We start from the raw sequence: 9,497 nt of genomic DNA on the forward strand, positions 1-9,497 counted from the left end.
ATCTTTTACCAACCCTTTACTCTGAGGTGATGTCTGTCTTTGAGTTTGAGGTGTGTTTCTTATATGCAACAGAAGGATGGTTCCTATTTTCCTTCTCATTCAGTTAGCCTGTGTCTTTTATAGGTGAATTGATTTCATTGATATTAAGAGATAGTAATGACCAGTGATTGTTAATTCCTGTTATTTTGGGTTTTGGTGGTGGTGGTGGTAGTGTTTGTGTTTCCCTTCTTTGGGGTTTATCGGTATGAGGCTATCTACTGCCTGTATTTTCATGGGTAAAGTTAACTTCCTTGGGTTGGAGTTTTTATTCTAGTATTTCACATAGGGCTGGGTTTGTGGATAGGTATTGTTTAAATCTGGTTTTGTCATGGGATATCTTGTTTTCTCTGACTATGGTGATTTAAAGTTTTGCTGGATATAGTTGTTGGCCTGATATCCATGGACTCTTAGTGTCTGCAAAACGTTTGTCCAGGATCTTCTGGCTTTTAGGGTCTCCATTGAAAAGTTGGGTGTAATTCTGATAGGTCTGCCTTTATATATTACTTGGCCATTTTACCTTTGCAGCTCTTAATATTCTTTCTTTATTCTGTAAATTTGGTGTTTTGATTATTATATGGTGAGTGGATTTCTTTCCTGATCTAGTCTATTTTGGTGTTTTATAAGCTTCTAATACTTCCATAGGCATGTCCTTCTTTAGGTTGGAAAAGTTCTCTTCTATATTTTGTTGAATATATTTTCCGTGTCTTCGAGCTGGAATTCTTCTCCTTCTATTTCTATTATTCTTAGGTTTGTTCTTTTCATGGTGTCCCAGATTTCCTGGATGTTTTGTGTTAAGAATTTGTTGGATTTGACATTTTCTTTGACCAATGAATTTATTTCCTCTATCATATCTTCAATGCCTCAGATTCTCTCTTCTATCTCTTACATTCTGTTGGCTATACTTGCATCTGTAGTTCCTGCTCATATACCCAGATTTTCTATTTCCAGAATTTGCCCTGTTTGTGTTTTCTTTATTGCCTCTATTTCAATTTTCAAGTCTTGAACTGTTTCTTTCACCTTTTTGATTGTTTTTTCTTGACTTTCTTTCAGGGATTTGTTGATTTCTTCCATTTTTTGTTTGTTTTTTTCCTCCATTTCTTTAAGGTAACTTTTCATTTCCTCTTTGAGGGCCTCTATTATCTTCATAAAGTTATTTTTAAGGTTGTTTTCTTCTGCTTCATCTGTGTTGGGATGTTCAGATCTTCCTGTTGTAAAATACTGGGTTCTGGTGGTACCATATGTGGTTGAATGTATTCTAAAATGTCATTCACCCATCTGGATGTGGGATAATTATAGGAACAGATGTTGATTCTTGTGATGTCTTTGTTGGATGAGTCTTTTGTTCCTTTATTGTCTTTTGGCTTGAATGGCCAAGGATTCTGGTGACTGGCTGGTTGTCAGGTCAAGTAGGGTTGTCTCAGTAAGATTTGTGGGGGTTTGGGTGCCTAGACTTAGCATATCATTCAGTTTTTCTGGCTGGTGTGGGCTTTACTTGTGCCTATGGGCTCTGTTCTTCCAACTGTTGTAGGTTGTTCCTGTACCTACAAAGTTTGTTCCTCCAACTGGTGTGGGTTGTGCTTGTGCCTGTAGGATCTGCTGATGCTGCTGGAGAGAGCTGCTCATGAGGGGCTACTCTTCTTCCAATTGGTGCAGGTGGTGCTTGTACTTATAGGGGCTCTTCTTCCAATTGATGCAGGTGGTGCTTGTGCCTCTAGGGGCCCTTCTTCCAATTGGCGCAGTAGTGATTGTGCTTCTAAGGGCTTCTGACTTTGTGGGGGATGGTTGGCCAAGAGAAGTATGATGGACTTGGTGGGCTTTGGCAGCAGAATGGGTCTTTCTGGTTTAGGGTCCAATGGGTGGCAGCAATGATGGTACAGACTGCCTGCAGGACTCTTACCTGCTGATTGGCTCCTGGGGATGACATGGGAGTGGGAGGGGCACGAGACATGCCCTGGAGCCTAGGGCCTAGCAACTGGGGCAGGTCAGCTGGGGGACCTGTCACTCACCTCTTCCTCCAAAATCAGTTAATTATTTTGAAAGAATCATTTTGGACTGTACATGAATGAAAGCTTAAAGCATAGTTAAACTCCATGATGGTCAACTAGCAATTCCTATAGATTCTTCCACAAAATTCACTTCTTAGTCATCTGTTTCAGTGTGTGACAGGGCAAGACAGTACAGTGTTTCCTCCATCTTTTATTCTTGCTGAGGCCATTTCAGGTTTAACTAGAATTTTATCTCCTTGATGGAGAATTCCATGGAAAATTACTCAACTCTATTATAGGACCCAAGGCAAAGATGATCCAGCAAACTGCTTATCTTGGCTTCTGTTAAACTGCCTTCTTGTGTAATGCCTCCACCCCCACCCCTACTTATCTTAGATTGTTAAACTGCTTCCGTGTGCAAACCTCCATTTGACTGTTTAATCTTAGCTTTTGTTAAACTACCTGCTTGTGCAGACCTCCCCACTGAAGCTGCCAGCTGCTGAGTGAGATCAAGATGTTGTCTTTGCCTTTATAAGCCCCTTGGTCTAAATGTTTGGGGTTATAGTCAGGACCCAAATACCTGAGTGTAGTCACAGCCAGCTGGAATAAAGGCTTTCAATTGGCTATAAACTGTCTGAGTGACCATGCCTGGCAGACTTCCTGTGACAAATATTTAAAATACGTGCCTGCACACCCCGACTGTTTGGCATTTCATATGCCTCAGCTTAATATTGAGAATTTCATCAAATTTTAAATTACCAAAACCTTCTCTGTCTCTTTCTAATAATAACGTTGAGTATTATAATCATTTTCCTAGAAAAATCCTTTTTTCATTGAAAATCTATTTAACAAAAATCCTTAATTAAATAGAATCATTTCTGCATATGAGTTTTAAGATAATGAGATAAAACAAAATATAGACTAATTTAGTTTTAGGTGGTACAAGGGATCAAACCTAGGACTTCATACATACTAAGTATGTACTCTGTTACTGATAAGCATCTCTAGGCTCACTTATTTATATTACAATCATTTCTTAGGGATTCTTTTGACTTTGGTAGGCTTCATTCTTATGCCCAATATCTTTTCTAGCTATGTCAAAGAATGAACACTATTCCTTAAAATAATGCTTATGAATCTGCAAAAGTAACAATGTCCAGTAGATTCTGCTCACTAGGAAAGAATGTAAACTCCAATTTTAGAATTTCCAAGAATGCGAGTTCAAAATAGAATTTCAATTCACCAATACAAGCAAGACTTTTAAAAAAATCCCTAAAATAGAGAAATCAAGTCTTAATTTTCTGTGTCTCCCCTGAGTAATGGTAAAGTTTCAGTAAAGAAAACCCTTAATCAAAGCTTTTCAAAATATCTATTTGGATACTTTACTTAAAACCCCTCCAAAGGCTGAAAATGTGTATTTCTGAATGTTACATTTTACAGCTGCACTCACATGTATGTCCTAATAATTGTTTTGTTCATTTCTCCCTCTATCTAGTCCTCTTTTCTCATTGGCAGACTTTTGTTTTGTTTTCCACAGGCCTGCTGAGATGACATGCTTTCAGTAATGTTCCACATTTCTTTTTTTTAATCAACCATATGTGTCCAGCATTAATAAGTGAAGCTCTAGGATTGTGTCTGCTCCCTTTAATGGAATACTTTTGTTATTAAAAAGAACAGAAATACCACCAGTTCTTGATGAAAATGAAGATCCTTTATGTTGATATTTATTAGATGCAATAATTTTAAATGGAGTGTTTGTGCACCCTCTCTGAAATTTCACCAGGCAAAAGCCCCAGTTTGGAATGTCTTTACATTAATCAGCTTTCCCAGCAGCATAATGATACTAGAAATTAGGAAAGCAATGTAGAATTCTTAGTCAGATTTAATAGGCTCCAGCACTTTGCTAACACACTACAGTGGATCAAGTGAAGTTAATTATTATACAAGATTAAACCCAAAGTAACTACAGTACATCAAACCAACACAAAATACTGAAGCCCAGAAAGAAGAAAAAACAAACATGGATTCTGGAGGCAAGACTTTCTAAACAGCCCTTAGTTTGTTGCATATAAACATAATGGACTAAGGCAATATGAAATTTAGCTAGCATATTAAATTCTAAAAGTGAGATATAAGTTTCACATACTGTCTCCATTGGATACTTAACCTATGAATCTGAAGGAATAGATGTGAATTTTCATAACATTTCCATTTATTTGTAGATAGCTAACTTGTCTTCTGATGTTTGTCCTGATTTACATTTTTAACCACCAGAGACTCAACCTTTTATGATCATTGACCATTCTAAGAAAAATAAGTATCTGAGGAAGCCACAGAAGCAAATAAATGAGATTTCACATTTATGCACTGCCTGAGTCACTTCAAGGGATCATGGGCAAAGCTTAGAACAGGTGTTTAATAAATAACTGTTGATAAGTTGAAAGCGTATTTTCAATTCTTCAGTGACTGAACTGGAAAAAGAACATATTAGAAATGAGAAAAGTGTGACAAGGCACATATATGTTAATCTGTATTTATTAAGAAATACTGATACATCTTTTGGTAGGATAACATTTTCAAATACAACCATTTCTTGCTGAGAATTCTTTTTTTTCTTTTTGCCCTTCCCTTCACTGCACAGTTAAATGACTCTGTGCTCTGTTTACATTGGCAAACAAAGCAATAAGGGGTAAAAGGCTTCAGAGGCCTAGCAAAGAGCCCAAAGCCTATACAACACTTGTAAGAAAACAGAAGGTCACCTCTATTGTCTCCTACTCGAACAAAAACAAAAAGAGGATTTCCCAGGATGACAGAACTAAGGGAAGTTAGAAGGAACAGCATAAGACTACAAATGTTAGATGATCCCAGAAAAAGGACAAGAAATAAAAGCCTCAGCAGCTCTTTTATTTCTAGGAGATAGTACATTTGCCCTCCATTTTCAAGTAAGGCCCTTGAAAGACAGTAACAGACACCAGAGACAAATGACTCTCACCTGTGGTTAAGCTGAAGGGACCATAGAGAACATCACAGAAATTTACTAGTCTTCATCGTGGTGTAAGAACAGCTACATTATTTCCCAGAATGTAATTGAAATATATAAAAGCATAGCAAACCAAAAGAACCACAAGACTGATAGCAAGGAGCATCTCCCCTGATGGCTGGCTGTGGACTCTTGATATAGCTAGTAACATGGGCATGTCAGAAGATGGTTGTATGGGCAAATGATGTTGATGTGTTTGTTGCATTACAGATCCTAGAAGAGTTGATCCTAGAAGAGTTTTCATTTAAAAAAAAAAACAGGAAAATATACTTGGGTCTATTATGAATAGCTATGTGAAAATTATGCAAAAAAATCCCCAAATTAAATACTAGGCAGAATCTTACAGCACACAAAGAAACAAACTATCATCTCATAGTGGAATTAATTTTAGGAACACAAGGATTTTCATAATCTTTGCCCCAATAATTTATTGACAATAGAGAAGTTAATACTATATGCTTGAATTGTGGGAGAATATATAAGAATTTTGTGACAAGTAGTTGTCTCTACAGAAAGGAACTGGTTGGCTACTAAAACAGGATTGAAATGGAAACTCACTATATAGAATGCATTTTGTGGCTTTAAAAATGCATAAACTGCACAAATAAGATATATTCAAAGTAATTACTGTTAAGTTTTAAGTTGTATTGCCTATATTGTTTCATTTACTATAGCCTTATTACCTCATTACCTAAGATACAGTAATAAACAAGGAAGAAACCATCGGGGTAACAACTCAGAAAAGGTGGCCTGAGTGCAGAAATTTTACCTTCAGACATTCCTATCCAATGCTATCCTTGAACAAGCAGGAAGGTAGGGAAAGCTATATTTTTTAAAAGCTCCCAAGGTAATTTTCACCTATAGCTATGTTTAAGGACAATTCAATTTTACTTTAGTTTGCATGAGGGAAATGTCTAAAGAGAGTCTTAAGCATATCTATGACTGAAAAAAATCTCGAAAGGATAGAAGGATAGAATGGTGCTTGTTCTCGTTGTTCACAACATTTAGGAAGGGATCGAGGACTGAATAAATGTCACACACCTAGAAAATCTGTTGAAATTCCTGAACCACAATAAAAGAACATCTTAGTCAGGCTCCAGACCTATAAACCCAGCTATTTAAGAGGCTGAGGCAGACAGACCCATGAATGAAAAAAAAATTTCTTAATTGAAAAAAAAAAAGAAAGAAAGAAAACCAGACCCCAAGATTAAAGACTACCTGGACTAACAGAGTGAGTTCAGGGCTAGTAGTAACTTGGTGAGACTTTGTTTCAAAATAAAAAGTAAAATGTTATTTCTAAGGCAAAAAGAATAGCCAGCCTAAAGCTGGGAGATTGAAAAATGCAGAACACCAAGGCACTGCTCGTTTCTCCAGTTCTGATCTGCTCCTGTACCAGGGGTCTAATCAGGCCTGTGTCTGCTTCCCTCTTGAGTAGACCAGAGGCCCCATCTAAACAGCCTTCCTGCAGCAGCTCCCCTCTCCAGGTTGCCAGACGGGAATTCCAGACCAGTGTTGTTTCCCGGGATATTGACACAGCCGCCAACTTCATTGGCGCTGGGGCTGCCACAGTTGGTGTGGCTGGATCAGGGGCTGGCATTGGAACAGTGTTTGGTAGCTTGATTATTGGCTATGCCAGGAACCCGTCTCGCGAACAACAGCTCTTCTCTTATGCCATTCTGGGCTTGGCCCTGTCTGAGGCCATGGGGCTCTTCTGTTTGATGGTCGCCTTCCTCATCCACTTCGCCATGTGAGGCTCCGTGGGGTCACCCTGCTGTCCCTGCTGCTTTGACTCCATGCCGGTCCTGGTGCTGTAGTGTACTAAGCTTTACCATTAAACAACGTTTCTCGAAGAAGAAGGAGGAGGAGGAGGAGGAGGAGGAGGAGGAGGAGAAGCCTGGCCACTTGGCACAGACACAGGTAGGCATCTACTACAATCCCCTGAAAATGTCCCCTCCATTCTGGTTGTCCCCCAAGCACCCAATCAGCTGCTTTCTAGCGACCACAGTCTCCTCCTTTCTTCCTTTGAGACCAGACAGACCCCAGATCCCTCCTCACCAGGGACCATCTATCTGTACTCACCTACACACCCCATCCTACACAGCCCTACCCACTCTGGTTGCTTTATAGAGGTTTACCAGGGACCTCCACATCATCCCAGCTCCTCTCTCTTCATCACCAGTTTTCAAACTACTTCCCAAAAGTGACTCTTTAAACCACACCCATGACCTGAAGACCCAGACTACTTCCTCCTTTCACAACACACCAGAGCCCTGTCAGCGCCTTCCATTACCTTATCTAGCCTTTAAACCTAAGTTCTTGTTCTTTCCTGGGCGCTGCAAGGGAAAACTTGTTCCAAGCTCCTTGACCAAGCTGCAAAAGTCACTCGACTGTTGCAGACAAGCAGAAGAGATGAGAAAGTGGTTGTTTCTGTAAATATCTGACAAAAAGAAGAAATTGACACCCCAATCCTGCTATGACTTAGCCTCATTAATGAACACTGTAAATATCTCAAATGAAAGCAGGAAGGTGATTTAAAGAATAAAAAAAGAACAAACCTACAAAAGAAGGAAAGACTCAAGCAAAAAACTAACTGTAGGTGTGCATTCCCCAACTCAGGAAAAAGAAACAAAGACAAAACAACATGAAGAACCCATGTCCCTGCACCACGCCCCCCCCCAAAAAAAAATTACAAACCTGGTAGTAATGGGACCATTTGAAAATGAACTGGAAGAACTCTCAGAAAAATAATTGAAAAGAATGATTATAACTATACTTAAAAAAACTCAAAGAGGACAAAGATAAATGAAATAAGGAAGTCAATCTAAGACATGAAAATATAATTTGAATTTTTGAAAGAAAACTTAAACTGAAACAATGCAGGAAAAAAATAAACCCAATAAGCTAATTAAAAGCCTTATCAATAAAAGTGATCATGCTGAAAAAAAAAGAGTCAAGGTTAAAGACAAAAATAGAGAGATTGGATCATTCAGTTAATGTCTTAGGGTTTCTATTGCTGTGAAGACACCATGACTATGGCAGCTCTTATAAAGGAAAAACATCTAATTGAGGTAGCTTACATTTTTAGAGGTTTATTCCATTATCATCATGATGTGACATGGTGATATGCAGGCACACATGGTGCTGGAGAAGTAGCCAAGTGTCTTACATCCTGATTTGCTGGAAATAGGAAGTACACTGTCTCACTGGGTCTGACTGAGCATATATGAGACCTCAAAGCCCACCTCTACAGTAACACACTTCCTCCAACAAGGCCACACCCACTCCTAATAGTGCCACTCCCTTTGGGAGTCATTTTCTTTCAAACCACCACAGTTAATAATTAAAAAAAATATTATGAACGGCACATGGGAGAGTCTTGACACACCATGAAAGGACTTAATCTCTGAGTTATGAGCACAGAAGAACATCATGGTAAAGGCATAGAGAATATCTTCAGTGAAATCATAGACCATTTCATAAACCTACAGAAAGAAATGTCCATCCAGCTACAAAAGACCTACAGAACACCAAGCACACAAGATCAAAAGATAATTTCCCTGCTATATGATTATAGTTAGAACAAAAACACAGAATAATGAAAGTGTTGAAAATGCAAGAGAGAAAGGTCAAGTTACTTACAAAGGTAGGCCTGTTAGAAAAACACTTGATTGACCAGATTGCTCAACAGAAATCTTTAAAGCCAGAAGGGTATGGGGAAAATATACTCTAAATCCTGGAAAATCACAGTTGTCAATGCAGATTATTATACACAGCAAGACTATTTATTAAAATGGAAGAATAAATTTAAAAGGTTAAAAAGAATTTATGACTACTAATCTAGGTCTCAGAGGATATTAGAAAGAATATTTCAATCTGAAAAGAGGAAGAACACACCCAAAAGGTAATAGGAAACAAATAAACACTAGCAGGTTAGGAAATCAAAAGAGACCCCGAGGAAACACAATAAAATCAACAAAATGACAGGAATTAATATCCATCTTTCAATAATAACTCTAAATATTAGTGCTCTCAATTTTCCAATAAAAAGACACAGTCTTACAGGTTGAATTAGAAAAGAGGATACTAGTCAGGAATTGTGGCATATGTCTTTAAGCCCAGTATTTCTCTGGAGAGAAAGACAGGTGGATCTCTATGGATTTGAGGCTAGCCTAGTATAGGTAGAGAGGTTCAGGCAAGATACATAGTGAGACCTTGTCTCAAAATCAAAAGGAAAACAAAGCCCATCTTTTTGTCGCCTCTAAAAAACACAACTCATGTTTGTCTTTCTGAGTCTGGGTTACCTCACTTAGGATATTTTCTAGTTCCATCCATTTGCCTGCAAACCTCACTAGGCCAAATTTCAAACACCTCCCACCTAAACTTCTAAAAAATCTTGAACTCAAATAATTTCTATATGCCATTCTCACCTATTT

At 38.3% G+C, this 9,497-nt stretch overlaps 1 protein-coding gene across 1 annotated transcript; it reads left to right on the forward strand.

Moving 5' to 3' along the window:
• Positions 1–6,387: 6,387 nt before the first annotated feature.
• On the forward strand, positions 6,388–6,898 carry LOC114701507 (ATP synthase F(0) complex subunit C1, mitochondrial-like). Its single transcript, XM_037199022.1, has one exon. It carries the CDS (start codon positions 6,405–6,407, stop codon positions 6,813–6,815), a length of 411 nt encoding a protein of 136 aa, XP_037054917.1. The 5' UTR covers positions 6,388–6,404; the 3' UTR covers positions 6,816–6,898.
• Positions 6,899–9,497: the final 2,599 nt, after the last annotated feature.

The sequence above is a fragment of the Peromyscus leucopus genome, chromosome X, assembly GCF_004664715.2.
Source record: "Peromyscus leucopus breed LL Stock chromosome X, UCI_PerLeu_2.1, whole genome shotgun sequence".
NCBI lineage: Eukaryota > Metazoa > Chordata > Mammalia > Rodentia > Cricetidae > Peromyscus > Peromyscus leucopus.

Excerpts from the sequence above, each read along its gene's own strand:
- LOC114701507 (XM_037199022.1), top strand. The coding sequence starts at position 6,405 with ATGCAGAACACCAAGGCACTGCTCGTTTCTCCAGTTCTGATCTGCTCC.